At 43.9% G+C, this 24,294-nt stretch overlaps 1 protein-coding gene across 1 annotated transcript in view; it reads right to left on the bottom strand.

The window, feature by feature from the left end:
* The window catches only part of LOC131884413 (protein spire homolog 1-like), a gene marked incomplete in the record, with an annotated part of 54,660 nt that overhangs the window by 13,757 nt on the left and 16,609 nt on the right, over positions 1-24,294 (bottom strand). Inside the window, 1 exon segment of the mRNA XM_059232180.1 lies at positions 4,331-4,448. Coding sequence (XP_059088163.1) covers positions 4,331-4,448 — 118 coding nt within the window.

Below are 24,294 nucleotides of genomic sequence, written 5' to 3'. Positions count from 1 at the left end.
CATCTCCCCATTGTTTTGGGAAGCCTTTGCTTTTTGTCCGACTCCTTTGTCAGCTTTTTATACCCTCGGCTCATTTTCCAGCCAAATTTTTGGTCTCCACAATTGGTCATGTGTTTCTTTTCTTGTCAGCCTAGTGGGTGTGACGATGTAATGTGTAGGAGGGGAAAAGAAGAACCGAGGATGCGATCTCTTCCCGGGGGCGAGCATCGCCATTTTCCAAACCTCACCATGTACATTCTTGTCATGCGAGCTAATCTTGACATCATCGGGTTGCATTTGGCCATGGCCCTCGTTTACAGGACGACCGTAGACAAAGAAGGGCTACCAAATAATTATCAGGTCTCAACTGAGATTCGAGCTCTTATCCGCTCGATTATCTTCGTAGGAATGGAACGGGTTTTCTAAAGGCCAGTCAGCTCGCCAGTCAGCTCTCAAGTGCAGGAATATCTATCTTATGGCCTCTGTGCTGATCGCAAGATGAAAACTCCGTGCAATTTCGGTGACACTTGTGCAAAACTCAATTTCCATCATAAATAAGATTACCAAGACAACTTAAATCAATACTAAAGAATCAATCAAACAAACGTATTGCACTGCGTGTGTAGGCATCCTGCGATCTAGAGATAGTGCGTTTTTTGCAATACGTGGAGGAGCATGCTTTACGGGATGGAGCTCCCATTATTTGTTGGTGTTATGCACTTGGTTTTTCTATCAATGCCTACAATGTAATGATGCCAACTGTCCAACATAGTTATTACGAACATAAAATCTTGGTTAGCCCGAAAAATGTGTTATTCCATCATTTACGTATATTTTTGAAAATGAACTGAAGGTGGTGTAATTTGTAGAAAGTAGAAGAAGTGCTTCGTTTTCTTTTCGAAACTTTAGCATTCTGATCATGTTGCACACGAAGCGATACGTAGATTCTTGAAGTTGGAATAACATCAACATTATCATCATCAGCAACAACTCAGTTTCTTATTCACAAGGCCAACGGAAAATCTATGTCAATCACTCAAACTGAGAAAAAACCGGGGTGACAGAAATTTCATCAACTCCATCTACCATCACTGCCAGAATAGCACCAACGAGTTCAAAGCCCACATTTCCAATCCATCCAGACTCGACGTACTATTTTTTACAAGCCACTGCAATTGCGAGACCCCGAGCAACTCATCACAGACATCGTTAGGCCCAAAGAGAACTCCGCTTCAGTTCATTTTTGTCTTCATCATGACCCAAAATCCAAGAGTAGCTGAAGAAAATGTTCATGAGAGAAGATGAGCAACAGCAGCAATGAAACACTGGTCATAGGGGTGGTTGAAAATCAAGAGACAATGATTATCTCTGGGCAGGAAAGATATGAAGAACTGTAAAACCCAACCATGAAGTCTGTCCACCAATCAAGGGCTGTCCAGTTGCTCTGAGCACTGCTGTGGATGGTGTTGTTGTTGGAATCTCAATGGACTTAACCTCAATGATATTCAAACGGCCCTGACTTCACGAAGGCAAAGATGAGACGATGAGCTTCTTGTTTCATAGCCTCCAGTTGGAATAATAATCAATCAGGGCACCAAAGGGGAGAACAAACATTCTTGGGAGAAAAAGCGATTACCCAAGGCACGATTTTCGAGCCGCTCACTCGAATTTCTGCTTTCTTTCAATCTTCGAGCCTGTGCATTGGCGGAACTTATGGTAGAAATTGTGTTGGTAACGATAAGAAGGTCTTTTTTGGGGGGGGGTTCCACCTCAAATATTGGTCTTGCTTGCCACGGATTTGCATGAAATCGGCCAAAGAGCAAACGAACAGGAGAAGATGGCTTGTCCGGACCATTCTCTCTGTAATTTGTTGGACCTGTCTGTCTATTTATCGCGATCCGACACTTGAACCAAAAAAGATCAAACAAAACGAACGATCTGTGGAATCTCGGCTCGTCCATCTAGCGGATGAAGCATCGAGCCTTCGCGACGGTTTTGAAGGCGTTCCAGCCTGGATTGAACACCTTGTGGAACTCAATCAGGCAACCGCAAGCAATGCGTTTGTAGAGGTATCCGTGTCAAGCAGGAATGAATTCTTCAAATTTCTCGGATCATTGCCATCTTGAAGTTTTGATCTTATCGGCGTCTTTCTACCGGGCATTGGGGACCATAGACACATACAAAACGAAATACATGCCATACTGTTCTACACTGACAAAGACAAGTAAGGAATATCAAGATGGCAACAAGCTCAAAGTCCTCCTCGTTTTCGTTTTCTTGGTCCTCCCCATCACTTTTGTACGTCCACCCCAGTGAAAGGGTTTGTTAGAATTTCGTTAGATTTGGGAAATGATGCAGCCGCGGGAAATCCAAACGGTGTGTCACGAATGCGATGAAGCAGACCTCGTATCTGCTCTCTTCATTAAGACTTCGAACCACGTTTGCTCGTTTTAACGAAGTGCCAAACTGAGATAAGACAAAGCCCCAGATACAACCCTTCGGGGAGGCTGGGTTTTTATCCCATCTTGGGCGTGCCTCGCCAAATCGTGGCAACGCCATCGCGATGAAACAAAAACAATTTTAACCACTGACCCTTAACGAGCGACTTTGTCCAACGGAGTGAAAAAGCCACTTGCAAATCGGGGAGCACGTCAACAAGCCATCTGCTTTGTCCTGCCGAGATTGAAAATGAACCCAATCCGGAGAAGTTTCGAATTCAATAGCTCAATGTCAATGGCTATTGAGATGGTGTTTTCGATATTTATTGGTGGATGGAGCTAGATTTCGAATCGAATCAAAGACAACAAAGGGGTCTGCACTTGCATATGGTTCTGAGAATCGATCCCTTGAGTTCCACTGAAGCGAGTTGAAAGTGGTGTTTCGGGGTAGGATTTCTTTCATTGCACATTCCCGTTTGTTAGCCGCATTCAGATTTCGGGAAATGAAACCGAGATTTGCACATTCAAATCGTGTCCATTCCCTCTATGTACTATCAGAGTGGTGCTTGGATCATTGTACTCTCAGGCAGAGAGAGAGGAATGAATACCCGGGAATATAGAAATCGCCCCACGATTACCGGGAGGGTGACTTTCCAAATCTGAGTTTGTCAATCCGTCCATTGGGAGTAAGTAACGAGTTCAGTTCAGTCCTTCACCTCCTCCCTCCAGCTCCACTAACACCATACCACTCATCAAGCATGTCCAATGAGCTGTCACTCAAATGCTACTAATCAACGAGTTTCTCTCTTTGCTAGCTTCCCAGCTACACAATCACACTCACGTGTAACAAATGGGTCCACGTCGTCGCAATCTTGCTCAACCTACGGAGTATGAACTGTGTGCGTACGTGCACTACATTCGCTCAAGGTGGGTTGCCTCGGGACAACGAGTACTATCATATCAAAGATTATTTACGCTCTCAACAAATATGGCTGACAATCCCCTCAACCAGCCGCTTTAGACTCAACCAGGTGCATGCATGTGAATCGAGGTTTTACTACGTACAAGATGGGCCGAAGAGTGACTGGCGAGGACCAGTTGCTAGTCCTATAGGATTAGTAAGTAGCCTTTGAAGACCCACTAACTCAACGAACAGGAGAGCGAGGAACGAGGAACGAGAAGTTAGGTGTTGGGTAAAGGTGGTAATTGTAAAGCCCAAGATGCACAATTTTCGCAACCAAGATGCATTTGCCCACTGGTGGTGGTAGCTCAACTAGGATTTTTACACGCTGATGTGCATGATGGGATTATTATGACTAAAAGGATTTTTTCCCCATCTGGACTGGCCTATACAAACTTTGGCATCTTAAATAGGAGTTCTTTGTGGACGATGATGCATTTAAAGAATGGCCCTACAATGCAAATGAACTCCTTTGTGGTCACACCCGAGTTTCAACATCTCGCCATTGTGGTTGAGCTTCTTACAAGCAAACAACAACAGCCAAATCAGTGTCAGTCCTAGCCCGATCCTGCATTGAGCACTCTATGGATTGAACCAGCACCTCGGAATCCAATTCTGTTTCATCTGGGAAGAGAGCCCATGGCTTTTTTTTACAAAGGTTAGGGAACAACTAGTGAAATTTGCGCCAATTTGGGAAGATAGGTGATCATTAGCACTTAGTAATGGAGCGATTTCTCGATTCGATCGGAAATGGCGGTGTGAACCTAGTGCCAAGTCAAAGGTCAATTCAAACACGGCAAATACATAGAGCTTTACTTGGGGTGAATTTGATTTTGATTTTGAGTTGGAAAGTAGGACATTTTCTGTATGGTTTTCAAACGCTGTTCATTTGAAGATGAGACATCGTAGCTTTAGTCAGTCCGGCAGGCATAATTAAAAATAAGTTACTCACCAAATGATGTCATGAGATCCAGGAGATTCTCCAGCCCTGGAGTCAAGGTCCGCTCCTCGTTCTCCTTGAGGCCGAAATCCAAGGCTGAATAAATGACTAAGCCCAACTCCGTAATCACCTGAAACGAATTATATAAGAAAGCGTTATGAAAACGGCATTTGATTGCCACGCATTTAGAACCAGGTCTAGAAACACTTCTGAAGTACGCCTCACTTTGAAACCTGACGACGGATTATCTTCACGGGCTTTCGTGACGTAACACGAACAACGACAGACGGTCAAGTTTCAAAGAGGGCATTGCTAATCATCTACTAATCCTGTTTTGGTTTCACTCTTCTTCGAAGATGTACCCGACTTACTATGTGGTGTGAGAAGAGTTGTGTTTCAGAATTCAGACTCATTTGCATGTCGAGCATGTTTTGTCACAAACAATTAGCATTATGAAGCTTCAGAAATATTTTCCAACTCGTTGTTTCTATCACAACCTCCCCTCACTGAAGAGGTGGGATAAAAAACCGCGGGCATTGGGCCGTTTAACAGAGACACAAAGCCAATTTGACACGAAGGCATTCGAGGAATGAGGTTGTGCACGATTTCAATCACGAAACTGGTACATCCGAACATAAAAAGAAGCCTCGAAACTTGTCGATGTCGTTCCATCGACCGCATCTATTACTTGTATACGCTTACTCATTGCCGAGAATGAAATTTTGTAATAGATCGACATGAACCGGACCGTTCAAGAGAGAGAGAGAGCGTCTAAGAGATTGATAAGCTCAATAACATATCTAGACAAAATGAAAAAAAAAACAAGCCTGCTAAGATGGCTCTGAAACAATAGTCGTTGATATATGAGGGCGATTGTAAAATGGCATTGGGCATGTGCTGAGTTATAAGGGATCTCGTCCCCTTTGCACAGTACTATTTGCGGCCCTTGATGGATGATGATATCACATGGAAATGGAATAAGAGCAAGAATAGATAGGAAGACGATTAAGCCATTTGAGTATCAGAGAGGCCGAGATTAACCGAGTGAGGATGCCGGTCGATCCTCGCGATGGTTTCTGAATCCAGGCTTCAAATACGACAGGTTTTTCTCCCGCCTCGTCCTCATCGGATCTCAGCAGATGCTTCAAGATTAAATATCTTCCTATTAAAACGAATGCCCATTGCTGGCGCACTTAAAGGGTTTCTTAGGACCCTCCGTATAAACTTTTTTTTCTTCACCAGCCTCACTTTATACTATAGTAGGTAGGTATTCAAGCACTAGGTATGAGAGCGAACTAAAAAAAGCTTAACCGGAATGAAAACGCGAGCAAAACCCACCATCCGCCTCGATGATTGGAAGACGTGCTCCCGAGAATGAATCGTGACAATTCAGCCTTTTACAAGTTCTTGTCCAAGTTTTTCCTCTCCAGGGGCAGAAGGAGAGAACGAGAAGGGACGAGATGGGCCATGGCAAAAACTTGTGCAGACTCATCTACATCTTCTTCACCTCGGCCGGGATGGAAACGGATTGAACCTAAATTGACAGCTCAATCTGGCCCAGGGTCTCAAGTTGTGCCAACGGTCATATCGAGGAGACACATTAGAGCCGTCTTGTTTCAGGCGGAATGAATAACGTGTCGAGAGATCAAGATTTGGAGGATTGTTCTCGTTCTTCTAATCGGAAAGAGCGAAATGATTTGGAGGGCAACGCCCCTTCAATTGGCACCAAGATTTCCAGTCGTGTACCACATACCGTAGGTGGGTGCGTATACATACTTCCATTCCTCCTGCCTTCCTGCTCCTCCTCCTTCGTCTACTCACAGTCATGATCGTCATCCTCCACCCTATCACCACTACCAGCACCAACACCACCACCATAGACACCGCCATGCATGCACTACACATCTAGTGTAAGCTCTACGTCGTTTGTCTCCGAACAACACGTTGAAGTCACCCCCACCCTCACTTACGTTCAGTACATACATATACTAGTACAGCTACGTACGTATGTACGTACGTGGTGAGTTGAGCAACAACCCAGTTACTACATCAGTCGGTTGCCACCAAATCGTTGAATCCTGGTCGTTCTCAATTCTGAGTGATGTGATTCAAAGAGCAGACGAGAGACTTGGATGGGAGGGCCAAGGAAAACATTGGAAAAGTCATTCGAGATGATGCTTCAGAAGTCATTAAAGCAAACACTTTGGAATTCTTCATCATCCAATGACCCATATCAGAATCAGGCCGAGCCAAGAACGAAGAGCCATTTCGCCTTCGGGATCTCGGATCTCAATCTCATTTCTCGTGCATGTTCATCTCCGATGATGCATAAATTGGCGTTGTAAATCGTTTATGATCCCAGCAACAACAAGCCCTACAACATCATTAACAACAACAACAACTACTCCAACTTCATCGTGGTCCTTGTCTGGTTTAGTGTATGTAATTCCAAAAGTGTTCGACACTTGTTACCATAATCGATCGTAACTCACATTAACGTGCCCATTCAGGCGCACACTAATTAGAATAGAGTTGTTATGTTATGCTTCAAGCTGTTTTCAGTCTTGAAAAGGTGCATCTGGTCTGAAGTTTTGGCCGTTGAAGGGGCCCCGAAGCGTCAACAACTGGAGCGCGTCCAACGAATGATGCGGTGAGAGTTGTTGCTCTCCGATGATCACTCATCATCTGCGAACATAAAATCGCCTCGGAATTCTGCGAACATGCAACACACCTCTCGGCCTTACTAAATACGTGATTATTGGGGCTCACTCATACGTACTTCAGATTGGAGCATATTTGCTATAAATCATGGATTCCGACGGAGCCTGTTTCCATCCACGTTTATCATCCTACCATCCCGACCGACAAGTGGATAGAGAGTGTGGTTAGTAGTGGTACGGTAGATCATCATGAATTGAGGAAACACTTTTCTTTCTTAGTGTCATGCAATCAAGTCCTCTTCATCATCCCCTGAAATATTGAGAGAATTCTGCCGGATATCCTTTTCACCCGTTGGTTTGGTAGGAGCTATCTACCACGGAATGGCAGCAGCGAAGTTTCGGAACTTCAGAGCGTTCAGTTTCACAGACGACGGATGAGGATGGCGTTCAAGCATGGGGGGAAACATTGGAATGGAGTGAGTGAGTGAGTGAGTGAGTCGAGGACGGGTGCTTGGCTGGGCCCTTGCTCTTACCAAATAGAATTGAGGTGAAAACAATGCATGCATTGATGGTGCTTCAACGACCGAACGACAGTCAGAAAAGCCCCCAAAGTGTAGCTCTGTCTGCCAGCCAAGTGAAGCACACTGTAGGGACGGTAGACATTTGCCGGATGTGTTCGGTACAACTAAGAGAAACTCTTAGAACGGAAATTAATCTCTCCGGTCTTTGCATTTGAGTTCGGTACATCCTAATATTCATTACAAGGCATAATAAGGCCCGGGTAATAACCGGAAATGGATCAAGGAAGGAGATGGAGTTGTTCAGACTTACACATGTCACTCCTTCATAAGACTCATGTGCATGCTGTACATATTGTGCGGATAAGAGCGTTTGTCGTTTCATTGGATAGCCCAATGAGAAATCACTTTCCCAACTACTAGTTCTTCATTGATAAGTGATTATTTTTCCGCCATAGCTAGCTTGGTTGGTCGGTTGGTTAGTTGGTTGGTTGGTAGGTCGCTCGCCGCTACTCAGCCACGGGCTCCTTCAGACATCCAATTTGTCCCGAACGTCAGAATTGGCCTCTCGTATTTAAACCATCATTATTTTTCTCCCCCTAGGTAGGAGAACCAATTGGTGATTTTACAGTCAAGGTCAGATTTCTATCATCTTGTTGTTTCCAGATTGGGCCGCACTTTCACTGGCACTTCGCTTTTAGCTCGAAGGTAGTCGTGTAATGCTTTGAATTTGATATAGCACATATCATAACTCGATCATCCCGCAACATATTTTAAGAAAGGATTCTAAGTCAAAACCACCAGGTTGTGTCGGTACTCTTCTCGGAAAATGGTCAGATGTTCGACGGCCTAAGAAGGCTGTTAATTGCTATTCAAACACAACTTTGGCTTGAGCCCCATGGTCATACACTCAATGCTCGGGTAGGTAAATCATATTCAAACCACCAAACAACCTGCCAAACCCATCAAAAATCACTGATGAAACCCACTTCCTACGTACGCCATAGTCGGATCCAAAACGAGAATCTAATCAAATAATGTGCGTGCCTGTGTGTTACCTCTGGAAAATAAGCATCAATTTCACCAAAACCTAAAGCGCCAACAAGTCTAAATCTTCTCTTTTCTAAAGCAAATAAATGACGCTAGCCATTTTTCCCCCAGTGGATCTTTTTGGACAGGGTGAATGCTTCAACGGGGCTAGCTAGCTGTTTGCACTCGCCTAGCTACTATGCATGTGTATGAACATGAGGGTAGCACTCAACAGCCGTCGGTACATCATATATATATTTATGTTCAAGTCCACCTTGGAACCCAAACCTCGTCACATCTATCCTTGATTTCATCCCTCTCGGGGCGAATGTGACCGTTGTGTTCCGTGCAGGACGAGAAAAAATGCGGAGCTACCACCATCCAAACCATCCCCCTCTATCCTAGATCCTAGATCCATCCTCTCATTACCGTCATTCTTTCAAAGAATAAATTTGCGTGTATGTTCATAATAGGCTGTTTGAGAAGGATGAAGAAGGGAGAGGATAAAGAGGGAAGGAACACTTCAAGTGTAAACCGAGTAGCGCCAAAATATCGTCTCGCATATGAAATACGAGAGTTAACCAATTCGGGAAATGAACTGCCAGGCCAAAGTCCTTCGGGATCAATCTTGAGACAAAGGTAAGGAGGTCTCTCTCATTCATGTATGTGTGTAGAATCATTCAGCTTGGCAAATTAATCGAGTCAGCGTTTCCTCCCAGTTTCGGATTTCCGGAAGCAAGAATAACAAAGCATAAAAGACGCCGGACCTTGCCTGGCCAACGCCAAAGGACAAGGCCAATCGGCTGTGCTGGTGCACAATTGATTCCCATTGATCTCAAGGAGATGGTGATTTCCCAGGTGGATTCAACGAAATCCCCTGGCTGTTGAATTATTGCCTCCAAGAGGGAAAACAGGTCAATTCCTCATCGTTTTTTTTGGTGCTCGGTTCACCTCATCCATGACGTTGTTTCTAGCATTTCAGAGATGATTTTATTACCCACCGGTACAAAGAAAGGTCGTAAATCTTTTCACATGCAAGGCGTCTTGAATAATCTCATGAGGATGAGAAAAACTAATTAAATGGAACCGCAGAAGTCCACGCTTACGTAGACGACCTCAAAAGTATTCAAAGTCCGGGAATCTCTACCATTCGAACACATGAAGAAACCCTCTTATCAGGTATATCCTAACCTCAACCACCATCCATGTTTATCGGTTAGGAATTGTACCAAAACAAAAGCGCCGAAGAATCGGACCCAGAATGGTCAGTCTTGGGTGGGAAATGGGAGTTCCAACTCGAAAGTAATCCTTTCGTTTCCTCCAACGGTTTTAAATAAGAGCTCTCACTCGTATATGAGCTCACATACCTTGTGTGCGTATTTCAATTACCAAACCACTCCGGTCTCGTTTTGAAGATTGAAATGGCACTCTTTTTTTCTGTTTCCTGAACGTCTCCCTTGCCTTGCAGAAGATTTCTCCCACTTTTTTATGAGGCACAATGAGGGAATGAACGAAGTAACGAACGTTGAAGCGAACGAAGGAACGAACGAACAACTTCATTAAACATAGCAATACCAAACGCTGGACCAAGTTAACTGACACATGCAATTAATGTGAGGGACGCCGATGGTTCAAAAAACTCCGGGGATCTTCACAGATTTCCTTGGATTACGTTCGTTTCAATAATACGGGGGTGGTACCAATGGGGGATAAGGTTGGGTGAATGCACTTAGCTCAACAATACTCTACGTAGAAAGATGGAATTTCACCTCCATTAAAAAATCACCTAGCATGAGAAACCCACCGTCACATCAAAAGGAACGAAACGAAGCCTGAACTTGGCACTAGAAGGTGGAAAAAGGACAATTTCCTGGAATATAGTACAAGTGGAAAATAATCGTGTCATTTATACTTTGCTCAAGAGGAAAACCAATCGACCAATCTCATTCCAGAGATATTTGTCCGTGCCATGACATTGAAAAGAATACCTGGAGATGTCAATCAATTTTGGTTCGTTGCTTTGGAATGTTTCCTTATCGATCAAGAAAGTGAGTGCACATTTTTGTGGGTTTTCTGGGTTTCTCGGAAGCAGCCATCTCCTCCAAGTTTAGTAATCGCTTGCATGTCAAGTCAGAATATGACAGATACACACAATTAAATCGAATCCAATTTTCAATTCGACAGAGGCAGTCATTTTTCCCATTCAGAAGCAAGCAAGAATAGCCGCTGTTCCTCATCCTCATTACGATGGTGCATTCTATTATTCTCCTGTCAATTACTTTGGGTGCTTTGAAATCACGTGATTGAGGGTGCCAAACTCTCAACCGAAAAGTCTCGTTTCTCAGAGGTACAAACATACTTCAACTGAGCCAGCGAGTCTTAAAAGCCTTAAATGTAGACTTCTTTGCCCAACCAGATTCAATAAAATTGCCGAAGGTTCAAAGCCTAGGCCCTCTTCCATAAGTAAAAAGAAGTTGATCCATCCATTCAAGGATATTTATCGAACTCAAAGCCGTGGTTACATTCCCTATAGCGGTTAGAAAAGCCCGGGAAAAACCAAACCAAACCAAAATAATAATAATAATAAGGCAAATGAGCAAAATTAGTTATTGCTCCATGGATGATGATTGACCCTTTTTAGTCAAAGGCTGCGTGCAATGAAACTGGTGGGAGAGAATCCGTCCAAACGGATTCAAAAGACCTTGGATCTAAAGAGTGCTTACGACGGACAGAAGAAAACGTCACAACTCTTGCTTATTTTTGACAAATGTGTGCGAGCTCCCAAATTAAAGCTCCTCATTTTGATTTGTGAGAGAAAATAATGATTGCTTTGTACAAGATATTTGTTGGGGTGAGCGTTTGTTAGTAAAAAAAGAACAACGACCAGTGTGCCAATTGAAACGGATTTTGACCGGGTTATTGCAAATAAATCTAAGGCTTTGACATGTTTGGTATCTAACTTGGATTATGATTAGTTCTTGGTCACCAACACGTATTGGGATCGAAGTGGTGACAATTTCTGGTGACAAAGAACGTAAAATACGTCGAATGACGTGTTTTACCCCAGATACCAGATAAAAAGTCGATTTTGTATCTATTGTCTCCCAATAAGGTCAAATGTCAGAGTATTATTCGTTAGAGCCGGCGGACGCAGAAACTTGTTTTTCCTCTGTTTAATTAGAAAACATGAGCGACTTGCTAGTTAAGGGGAATATTCTCGTGGGTCGCAAGAACAGCAATGAAGAATTTCTACATGTCCAATGAAAAGGTCAGTTCAATGAAACGAAGCACATGGCTAGTGTTGATAACCGCTTTGCATTACCCTCCAATCAAATATCCCATCAATTTATGGAGGGCGCCGCGATGTTCGTAGTGCTTGTCGATTAAATGGAATGGCTGGAAATTAGGGGCTGGTATGAGAACGATTAGTTAGTAATACGGCCGTCCATGGCGGTCGGATCTCGATTGTGGATAATTGAAAACATTCATTTCAGATAATGATGCTTTCTATGACTAAGCAGTTTGCCAAATTTGAACCGCGGGTCAAGTGAACGACTTCAGATGCCAAGGATAAATGAGTTGGGTACTTACTTATTGTAAGTGCTTAAGTGGGTGCATATAAATATATTTAATATTTAAGGCAATCAACAACCGTGGTGTTCAGAAATTGCCCAAAAGAAATATGTTTTCTTCCTTGACGAGAACGTCAATAGCGACCAAAATTGCCACAATGGACATTGATTGATCTTTCCAATGAATGAACCTCAAGGTGCACAAACACTGCTCGAGCCTTTCACTGGAACTATTCTTTAGTGAATGGGCAGGTAAAATAGATTTTCTCCATGACCATTGCCGCTGGGGAAGAAAGGATCGAGGGGCCAGTGGTTGTCCAAGTTCACATGGGATTTCGCGGACGACGTCCCTATACATACAAGAGCAACAACAGCAACAACACCAGGGCTCCTCTCAAGGTACAAGCAACTTTTTCACCTGAGTCGTCGAACCGAGCTTTAGTATCAAAGCATCATCTACCGTGAACCATCACGTGGAAAGTGACGACGAGCGCTGTCAATATCAAATTGGGGGTCTTCAAAATATGAGAATGCAAGTATCTCAGAGACCCAATTCCTATGGCCCGTTGGTTGTCAGTGGCCCATCTATGTCTGAGACCTGAGGCTACAAAGCTTCACATTTTGCAACGGCTTCTTCTTCCTCCACATTGACCTCATAATCAGAGGCTTAACGAACTACTTCAGAGTCATAAAAACGAACCCGCAGTCACCGCGTTTGATGCAACAACTTGGCGATATCTACATAAACCACGGATCAGATTAAGGTAGCAGTAAACTAATATCCGCTCTGCTCTCCTCCTCTATTCATTTGATTGTTTAATGTGGTCGGAGAAAGGATCATCACTCGTTAGCCGCAGATGCCCCGAGCAAAGAACGAGCTTTCAAGCATTGGTTTTCTTTTGATTCACTCTACCTATTTATCTGGCAAATCACGTAATTAGGAGTACGAGCACATCTTACTGCACTAATGGAGGAGAACCTATGAGCATAGCTGTCGTTGTCGTAAGAAATTTTCTCCAATTGTTTCGTAGAAATCTTTTTTCTTATTGCTGCCGCGCCCGCCACCCCCGAAATTGTGAGAACTTACTTCGCTCGCTAATTATCGTCTGGTACAAGGGACGTCATTTGTGTCTTCGACCTGACTTCTTTCCCAACATTGCTGTCATCCAACTTACTTATTATTGTTCACCCCATAGATATTTGCTGGAGTAAGCAAATCAAAGATCAATCAAGGTCTACGAACACGGGAGTGCAGGGTCTTGGAGCTCGAAAATAGAGTTTCAAACAGAGACCCACGTGTATGGGATGGTTGAACTTTGGCATACAAGTGAGAAAAACAGTCTCCAATTATCCACGTGTTTCTTGTCTTCACTATCATGCGAGATTTGGGAGAAAGTCTTAATTGACTCAATTGTTTGCATATGTCAAAGCTTTGACTTTCTCGTAGCAGCAAGCAACGCTAGTACCTTGTATGACTTCTGCCCCTTCCTTTCTTCCTTCCTTCAACTACGGTACTACTGTAGTATGTACGAGTATGTAAGCATGTATGTACTTTTCAACAACCATCCAGGTCCTTCTCGCCGACGCGAAAAAGACCACTTAGAGATGATTTGCATGTGAGGTCCCGGCGGCTCCTCTTTCGGGTCTCGCGAGGAAGGAATCTATCTATCTAGCATCTAGCTTGTGGCCTTTTGAAAAGCATTCGAGATTGCCTTTCCTCAGTAGGGCATTGGTAATCGGCTGGCATACAGTAGGAGCGCAATGACAAAGCAGAAAGTCCTTTTCAGTCTTATTCTTTCAAGACGAACTTAGTCTGTGAGTCGCGAAGCGAATTTCGTATTCTATCCCACCTTGCCATTGGATTAGAGTTCGCTTCATGAAGAGCAACCACCCGTCTTTGAAGGTGGCGAATTGGAAAGTGGCTGAGCGCCAAAAAATTGAAACAATAACAGGAAGGAGGCAACTTCTTCAAGAAGGTGTAGCCGCACACGGGGAAGGAAATTATAGCCGCAGGTGAGAAACTCGCGAGGATAAATCATGTCGGCGAAAATCGCAAGCTCAATTGACGGGTAGAGAGTGAGTCTGAAACAGATTCGTCCCAGACATGTCGAAAAAATGGGGAACGTTCACTTTATGCCATGACAACTAAGAAGAGCCAGAGTGACCGGGCCAAAAATCAAAGTAGTAGATAGACTCCGATTGAATCAGATGCAAAGCTTTTGTTTTTCAAGCCGATACAATGATGTGGCATACCTCGAAAGTTAAGTAGCGGTCAATAGTTGAAGGAGGGACGACGAAACATTCATTCCCCATTCAGGAATCTCCATTTGTTTTTTTTTCTGCCCGACAGACAGACAGACGAGGACTAAATGTAGGAAAATCAAAAACAAATTAGAAAAGGGCACCACTCCGCTTCACAAGACAATTGGGCGCTATTACTACGTGGACAAAAGCACAGGGTATTGCTCAATTCGGACTTCATTAAATTGGTGCAGGACTCAAACTAAACACACGGAGTACACATTCCACAAACGAAGGACAAAAAATGAAACCCATCACCATCTGCTCTATTCTTATTTCAAATGATTATTACTTTTTCCCAAAAAGGCCTTGAGAACAATGAGTCTTGGTTATTTGCATTAATATTCCACTAGTCGGGAGGGACATCGTCCCAGATTTTGGGTACATCAAGATCCTCGCCTTTTACCCTCGAGCTCTGGGAGTAACTCACTAGGATTGTGCTAGTTTAGTTTGTACCAAAGTGCGTGTTACTCATTAGTTACCAATTTGCCGCCTACACAAAAGGCATCCGGCCTATTCCAGGAATATGCTTTTTGGCAACTTGATGAATGCGAATAAAAAAATCGAACGGAAGCAAAACAGCTCACATTTTGCACATTCAAGTTCCAATGTGCTGTGTCTTAACTCTCGATTCTTTAGACGAGTTCCTCCATTGCAATGGGTCCGGTGTCACTATAAAACCATTCAAACCCAACATGGTCGCCTCGGTTTCCCACTATTTGAGTAGGTTCGTACGTAAGGTATGTAGTTACGTGGATAGGAAGACTCCTCCTTTATGGATTACTTTATGCCGTGTATCGACCTTGGATGGGAGGGTAAATATGAGATTTGGTGACATTAACCCCTCAAAAAGAATGTGCTCAAGCCAGCCGAAGAAACTTCATGAATATGATAAAAGGAATCACAATGAAAAAGAGATGCCCCCGACTCGCTTCCAAGGATGGCCAAACTAATGGTAATGACGGCGACGATTTCGTCATTCCTAACAAGCATCTTCGACCACGACGAGGTGGTTCACTTGGAAGGATTATTAGCGTGCAGAAAAGTCGTGGCAAATGTCACATCATGCTCTCATTTGGCAAATACGCCTTTGCGTGCAAAATGATTTGCATGTCTATCATCACGGCGAGAAAACCATGAGTTAGATCCCAATGGCAGTCATTGCTGGCACAATAACAACTAATTAGTGATCCGACCATTTACGTACGTGCGAGTAGCGCACCTTCCCTTCACCACCGAGACAGACCGTAGGGAGTAAACGATGATGGTTAGGGCAGATCCGACCGAACCAGTTCAAGCTCGTGGCGGAATTCCAAATGATCTGGTAACCACAAAAAATCTACGGGTCGCCACCAAAACAAAATGGAAAGGAATGGAAAGGGTTGATGATTGGAATATGCATGCAAAACTTTGAAGAGCAAACATCGGGCCAGCCAGTTGAGCGAGATCAGTCGTCGTTTCGAGTTCAACTACATCATGTATCTCCTCCCGTCACGAAATGCAAATTACTAACAGCACCTCCTTGATTGCTCTACGTACGTAGTACGCACACACGTACATTCGTATGTACAAGTACGAGGCCGTGTATGAGTACCTTCCCACTTCTTTCTGGAGAGATAGACTCCAATTTCTGGAAGAGGAAAAAAGTTCACTTGTTTTTTCGTGAGGCCTCATTTGTCGCCCAATTTTTCGCGAGTAATTGGGATCTTGGCAGTTTTTCTGGACCACTTTGAGATCAGGTCTCGTAACTCTCAAGGACGACAACAAACCCGAATATGTGATGCACTCTCTCCTTGAAGCAATAGCACAAGGAAATGCCTAAAACATACTTGATACAGCAGTCAGATCTTAGGACAGAAAAGACCATTCTGGAAAAAGAGCGCGAGAGCGAACTCGACAACAACAAGCAATGAGAGAATCCCGTCCTTGACAAATGTGTGAGCGGTCATTAATCAAGGGTCAGGGGCATTTGAATTTCGCTCGGAGATCTGACAGTGGGTTCCAAAACTTCAAAGCCTATGATGATTAATTCTCATTTGTCCAGAGAGAGAGAGATAGAATCCCCCACATCAAGAACAGAAGGTCTGAAAACCGGAGGCCGTCGGTATCGGTGTGAGGCCGCATTATCGATAGGATCGCCCTTACCTGAAAGTGAGCAAATTAAGAACGACATTACATAGAATCCAGGCATTTGTCTTGTCACATTCGAATAAAGGAATCAAACTCGGGACCTTGAAACCATTAAATCATCGTTAAAGCGTCCGAATACAAATGACTACACGAAATGATAGTGGTATAGGTAGCACTTGTCTGCGCGCACGAGCTAGTCAACTTGCCTTTGGTCATTCTCGTCCCAGTTCAGGCCATCAACGCGTATCACCGGTCGATCAAAGACCAAGAAATAAAACCCCTACCGACTGAATCCCCTCCGCACGTTTCGGATCCGTGTGAAGTGTTCTCTTCTCAACGTATTTCATAATTTCTCATCGAAATGAATGAAATTTTTCGCTCCTCCAGTTTCACGTGTTTTCGGTCAGAGGGCGCTGACTTCGTTCAACGTCCATTAAGCGGAAGAGGTTGAAGACGACGATGGAGAAGGAAAAAAGAAACGAAGACGAAGATGAAGACGACGACGACGAAGAAGTCCTCAAGAGCTCTGATGAATGATCAAAGCTGACGGCGAAGCGAAAAAGAAGAAGGCCTAAGTGCTTGCACAAGCACATCATCGACCACAAGCCCTAGGGCCTCGAATCAAAGTCATGAAAATTCAATTTGGCAACCCGCACTCAAGGCTGTGGCAATCCATGAAGAGCCCATTTGAACCTATTATTTGCAAATACGCGATGGATGTGATTCCGGCCCAAGGAAGCCAATGAGCAAGCCAGCAAACGAGTAAGCGAGTATGTAAGCCAGCTCCCGAGCCACAGATCAATCGATTCCCGTGTTTTGGAGTTTCCTCTCGGCTTTCAAGGGCCCACGGCGAAATCGATCAGTCGACATTTGGATACATTTAAAGATAGATAAACCCGCATCTCATTTTAGAAACAGACATATCAACAGTAACAGTGGTGGTAGTAGTAGAACTAGCTGCAACCAGAACCCACCACTTCTCGTTATCAACGTGATGACCGCGCCCATCTTTTATTGATTCTTAATCGCACTGCCTTGTTCAAAGGTTGCATTCCATTAGCACCTCCCATCTCAATCAAATGCTAAGGATTCCAAATTTCCTTCTGCACATCTTACCACCTACTGTACGGTATTGCACTCTTCATGAACCCCCTACGGTTTCACATCGACATTATGTCATTGCTTCATGTGGTGATAGTTGTGGTGGTAGAGGTGGCGGCTAATGTAAGATAGGAACAACCAGTTTGATGGCGTGGATGACACCTGTTGAAACCACATCCAATGTGGATCAGATACGCCCCGATATGACAGGCATTGTTCAGTTTGAATCCATCGCGGAAAAGTTTTCATATTTTAAAGCTGAAGTGACATTTGACGAAGAGCATTGAACCATCAAGTGGACTGGTAAAGCCTACCACCTTGCTTCTTGTTGTTGTTCTCACAATCATGCGAAAGAGAACGAGAGCAAGAAGAAGAAGAAGAAGAAAGAAAGGAAAATAAGAAAGGAGAAGAGACAGCTTGGGGTTGGAAGCGAACCCAGAAATGACGTCGATCACGGCACCTCCAACGGGGTCTCTATGGCAGAAAGTGCCTAATCATCTTTTAACCCACCACATTTGAGTACAATGATTGGAATCGAAAACTATGGAGTACCGGCCTCAAAATCGGCATTTGTGAGCAATTATTAGGCCGGACTGAGTCGGCCCCAAGTAGAGTGATAAGCAGAGGAATCACAAATCATTCGTCCTTGCGCTTGGCCTACAAAATCGGCTTTCGTATTTATACTCAAACAATTGATGTAGCAATAGGGGACAAGGCCTCGATAGGCTGGTTCGCTCATGTATGGTTCCAAAACGCATATTCTGATCATCGCCAAACGTGGAGGACGGGGATGCTAAAATTGGCTTTGCACATGCAGTAAAACGTTGCCAAAGCCGTAATTTGATCAGAGTGACGGGGCAAATTCCGGGTTCCATTGAAATTGAACAAAACCAAATCTCCACCTTCTTCGCAATCTCCATTCTGTATCCAGTGGAGGAAGGCACCCACCACCATCGGATGACGAGAAAGTTGTCGTGAACCAATGGAAAGACCAAATGCTTTGCTCCTCTAGCCTACACATGCAGCACACATTCACAATGTGCACATCAGTATCAGTTAGACTAATACGTCGTCATTCACCACATGTGCACCAAAATGAGCGTTTGAGCTCACCTTGCTGTTCAGCATTAATCATCGATCGAGTACCGGTATTATGTATCTACCGTACAAGTCCAAAGGGATCCGGCCATTTCCGGACGGTCTTCTTCATCCAAAACAAACTTTTCTGGACAAGAAACTAATCAGGCGTCCAAGTGTAGATTTCCACGCTAACTTTCTGTGGCGTGTGCCAAAAGAGTGGGCAGTTTACATCTCCACCCCACTCACTTCTGTCTCTGTTGGCATTTTCGTTTCGTCGATCATATTTCAGAAAGTTCTATTTCCTTGGAACGGTTCTTCCGGAGATTTCAATGCGTGAGTAAGCGGGTAACTAACTGTTCAAAAAAATTCTCATGAATACCGTCGGCACAGTTGATGAATATACAGATTTTTCAACCTCACGAGGCGATTGCGAGAGGAGTGGCAGGTGGCCAAAGGTGAAGAAGACGAGACTAATTTTCTTAGGATCCATATGGACGTTTATGGTTCAAGTAGCGCCAATGCCAATCTGAGAACCGTATGCGTCCAGGATCTAAACCTTTCGGACCCACGACTGATTCGTAGCACCGAAGTCTCCGAAGCCCAGTTGCTCACAAAGAGAGATCGAATGAATGCGAGGAAAACTCAAACTCATCCCAATGGTCTTTGTAGTCACTTTCTTTGCCGATTCCACTAATGAACCCATGTGTTTCCTTCTTCCAGCACTCGGTCCCTCAACCTGGTTTCGTCCAGGGTTGGCTCGCATACAAAATATTTCTAGTCAAATACAAGAAAGAAAGATTTACGTGGGTCTTCTTCTCGCCAATGTCGGTGTGGTATTGTTTCAAACTCGTCCAAAGCTCTGGGATAGGGCTACCACTGAGCTACGATTGCTGGGAGGGTGACTATAAATCTGCACCACAAGAATGGACATCAGAATGAAACTTGGCGTGAAAATATGGGGTTGGAGCACTTAATCGGAGGAGATTAAGGGCTGGGATTGCAGACCCCAGACTGAGAGAAACGCGCTAATTAATCACCTTGATGGTTTTATGAGCTCCTGTATTGTGCCGTGATGTAGCCCTCAAGTGTCCACGTAATGCGTTCAATATGCTTCAGTACCGACATGGATTTTGAGTCAGAACCCGTAACAGTAAATTCTTTTTCAACTCGGAGCCTAAATGCAATTCCTCAGTTTGCAGCAAGATGTATTTAGAACCACTAATGTCATGGCTCGCAGGCATTTTTGGCACTCCCTGCTGCTTCATTGGTCGTGCTTCCTTCCAGCAATATTCTCAAAGCGCCAAACCTACTGTAGGCATACGAGGTATACTGGGCACTCAAACTTTGTCAGAAAAGGATTGAGTGAGTGAGTGAGTGAGTGAGTCAGTCAGTGAGTGAGTTCACGGTTGCTCCGCTTATTTGGTCCAAAGATACTTCCTCCGTTGATAAGAAGCTCTACCACCATTCTCACATGTACTTCTAGTTGAACGCCAACCACAACCATAACCCCATTCACAAACTCGTCGAGTTGGGGTGATTCCCTCCTTTTTTCCGACCCGAGTCAGTCAGTGTTCATAGTTTCAGTTCTCTTTTGGCCTCTAAACAATAGACTCGTCTTCTTTTGCCTCTCCAGGCCAAGGCGTTATTGCCCTCTGGCGGGGAAAAGCGGGAATCATGGTGTAGGAAGAATCCCCTATATTAAGAGCACACCGTCGGGAAACGAAAAAAATATAACTCTAACCAAGCCGAAGACCTAATGAAGGGTATTACACGCGAGGGAGCCTTCATTTGACGGGCCGCGGGGGGCGATCTCAACACTTCGTGTTGTGCTCCACAATATTAAATCACATTCCATAAAACCAAACACAAGCAAGCAAGTGGGAAGAAAGGCACCTTTTTCTCCAACACATCTATGAACAGAGCGAATGGAAATCAATGAAAACAAAACTCGACATTGTTTTCGATCCCCATCTCCAAGTTGGGTTGATGGGATCGGCCAGATTTCATTTGATTGCCCATTAAGTAGCAGTTGCACTCTAATACAGCTATCAAGTAATTACTTCGGGCAAAAAGATGGAGGATGTGATTAAGATTTTCAACATTTTAGCCCCATTGCACACAGATCATTATAATCCGATAAGCCAACGATCGGGGAGCATTAAGATCATTGATGAAGTGACGCTCATGAGTTATGTTCTACCAATAAAGAAAGAACACAAGGGATTCATGATCCAAATTTTTCTAGTAGGAAAACTGATAATGGGGTTCATTTGGAGCGTGCAATTAAATTTTTCTTGCTCAATTCTCCGGCGAAACGATCGATCACCCACAAGGAACCATAAACGTCAGAAAGTGAGGCGAGGTGCCCATAGCTCCTGGCATCCTCATAGGTATGCGTACCAACCAACTACCTATCTATTGAATGTAGTTGGGTTGCTAGAACACCGGATTCGGCTTTTAAATGAATACCATTGCTCAACTTAGACTAAGGACATTTCCCTCTCTTTCTCTCTTTTCCTCCTTATCAATGGATGAGACAAAAAAAATGAACCAGATCAAGGTTGGCTTGCTCAATGAATCGTAAAAGAGTCAAGATTAATTGAATCCATCAGATTCCGCGAAAAAGACTTATGAATGATTGGCAAAAATCACTTTCAAGGCCGAAGGAGCTATAAGATCAAGCTAAACAAAAGACTCTTCTCAACTCTACAGGGCTAATTGAAATTTACTCCTCTAACATTTCAAATTTTCCATGGAATTCTATTTGAAAGTCCTGACATTTCTTTCCCCTGGCCAACATTGGAAGTAATGCATGTTGGTCAGGAACACCGGACGAATGAAACAAACCAAACCAGATTTTCTCGCTTCATTTCCTTGCCTTTGAGATCCTGAATGGAAAAAGCCCTTCTGAACCTAAATTATCTGCGATGAAATTTTTACACGTTTACGTACATTTGACAACTAGGACGCGGTCCATTATTTGTTCCCCATTTTTGCGTTGCCCAACTCGATCCATGTTCAAAGACAATATTTGACCTGCGGAGAGTTTCTTTGGATCTACTGGGTGGTGCCTGGGCCAACCAACCAACCAACCAACTAACCAACCAACCAACAACGAAATGAAGAGAAACCGGTACGATGATCAATTACTCACGAGAAGTTTGCACAAAGCAATGAACACTATCTGTCATCAACCCAAAAGTCGACATTCCTCGATTCCCAGGGTCTGCCAAGTCCAGGTAAAGCCTCGTGAGTCTCGGAGATACGAAATTGATGTTCAAGAAGAGTCAACATCAACAACTAGCTCGTATTACCGCTTATGTCGGACCGTATCCACTCGACAGGATCTCGCTTACCCAAACTTCAAGCGTCCCATTGAGTTTTTGGCTTGTTGTTGATCATTGACAACACTACCGATGTGGGCGACAGCATCATTATGCCCGGCCTTGTGAGAGATCTATATGGAATACACTTGACTTCGGCTCAGCAACAAACTTGAGATAATGTCAAGCCCAACATTGGACTAGATCGTCCGTGAGAGAACGAAATACTAGCACATATGCTGGAAGTAGAGGCTTCAATCCCAAAACTCGACATTGATTATTGACCAGAAAACCGGGTTTCGCAACATCAGCGATGTTGTTATTGTTATTGTCGTTGACTTGGTGTTCATTAATGAGCGTGGTTACCATTGGCGAGGCGCACTTGACCGAGTCATCTTGATGAAAAACATCCTCTCAGACAAAGTTTGCTGTTCATTGCACCCAATCACGAATCGTGAAGATTGTGTTGTGCTTCTTCAAGTTAGACCAATGAAAAGACACTTGCTTATGATCGAATGGGAAATCAACGCTCATGACTCAACTTTGGGGAAGAAGAATTGGATTAGACGTACCTAAGTTTGTAAAGCGATAATGGTCGTCGGGACTCCAGATCAATTACGATGGTTTCTGATCAAGATCGATGAGCCTCTTTTATCACGAGCATTGAAATTTCCAGGACAGATTCCATTTAGAACTATTTTCCGAACAACTGTTTTTGTCACCTCTTGTAGTATCTCTAATAGTGACAAATGATGTCTTGTGAAATGATCTGACATTGATGTACAACTGATTTTTTCTTTCATCCCTCTCTCTCTCTCTCCCTCTCTTTTCATGGTCTCATCATGTAATCCACCATCTCTCTTCAGTTTAAAAAATGCGACTAACTCAACTCATGCAGAGATCCTCGAGATTAAAAGCTTTGCAACGTGAAAAAGTCAAAGCAAACGAGCCACGCTAAACCGTGTGCCATGGTGGATCTTTGTAAGAAGCATCTTGCACCATATTATCTAGTTTTTAGCCTCAAAGAACAAGCCCAAGAACAGTAACATCAGTAGCACCTGCCATCATTACGAGTTGTTTCAATCGTTTTGGTGCACTCGCATATCATCACTTGCCCCAAATGGGTTGTGGAATAAAGAAGCCAAGCAGGAATTTCCTCAAGCAAATTCCTGAGCAGTTGGAGTGAACTGTCCACTCGGTATGAATCTAACAAACGCCCAAGCTCTAAAGCCAAGCATGAAATTTCCTTAGAAATTGAAGCACCTCTCCCTCTCTCTTTCTCTCTTCAAAGCAATTTTCTTCCTCTGTGGCAGACTAGAAATCCGTAGATAACGGGGGGAATGACAATATTTTTTCGCGGAAAACCCATTTCCCGCCAGATTGGTTTCGCTTATGCACGAATCGTCTTCTCTCTTCTTCCGCTTCGACTTCAACTATGGTTTAGTAGACATCTCTCCAATCTGCTCCAGTTCCAGTGATAGGCCCCATTGCCATGAATTGTGACGGTCCGAAAACCCCAAAGAGCGTGTTCGCAGCCAGAGTACACACGGAAGAAAAGAAAAATGCGACCAATTAAATGGAGACAAGTAAGAATTGGCTTCTCAAATTCCCCAATCAAAGAGAAAGTATGTGATGTGAGGACCGACCAGGAGCACATGGAGGTGAAAAGCGATCGCCGAGGGGGGAACTTGGTGGTGGTAGTGATGGTGGCAGCGATGGTAACCCCGTGTTTATTGAAGAAGTTGGTCCCCTTTTGTTCCTTTGTGCTTTGTTTGTAACAGCGTAGAGGAGGACGACGATGATGATGATGAGTCCTTTGCTTCCTTTACTATCACTACCCTGGCAAGTCTTCGGTCCCTGTTAGAATGAACCCACCTCAAAAGATTTTTCACTAAAAATCCCTCTTGCTCAAAGAACGGGGGGAAATGTCTTCGTTTTCGCCATAACATATTCTTTTCAATGCAACCACGTCCTAGGCAAAGCCACACCACATTCATCGACTCTGCCATAGGTGTATCTGATGGAAGCTAAAGCCTTTTGTTAAGTCTGAAACTCTGCATTAATGACCAAATCAAGTGAATAGCCCACCATTCTCCTAGGGGGGATTTCATGACCAAGCAAACTTGGAAATGACCAAGCAGGGCTGTCTGATCCAATCCAAGAAACCCCCTTGAACATCATGGGGCCTGAGCGACAAAGGACAGGGGAGGAAATGACACCAAATGTCACGCTGCAACTGCGATAGTCGTCAAAATCTGAATT

The sequence above is a fragment of the Tigriopus californicus genome, chromosome 8 (assembly GCF_007210705.1).
Source record: "Tigriopus californicus strain San Diego chromosome 8, Tcal_SD_v2.1, whole genome shotgun sequence".
Lineage (NCBI taxonomy): Eukaryota > Metazoa > Arthropoda > Copepoda > Harpacticoida > Harpacticidae > Tigriopus > Tigriopus californicus.
The sequence above is the reverse complement of the archived record's forward strand: the minus strand, read 5'-3'. Positions and strand labels throughout refer to the sequence as shown.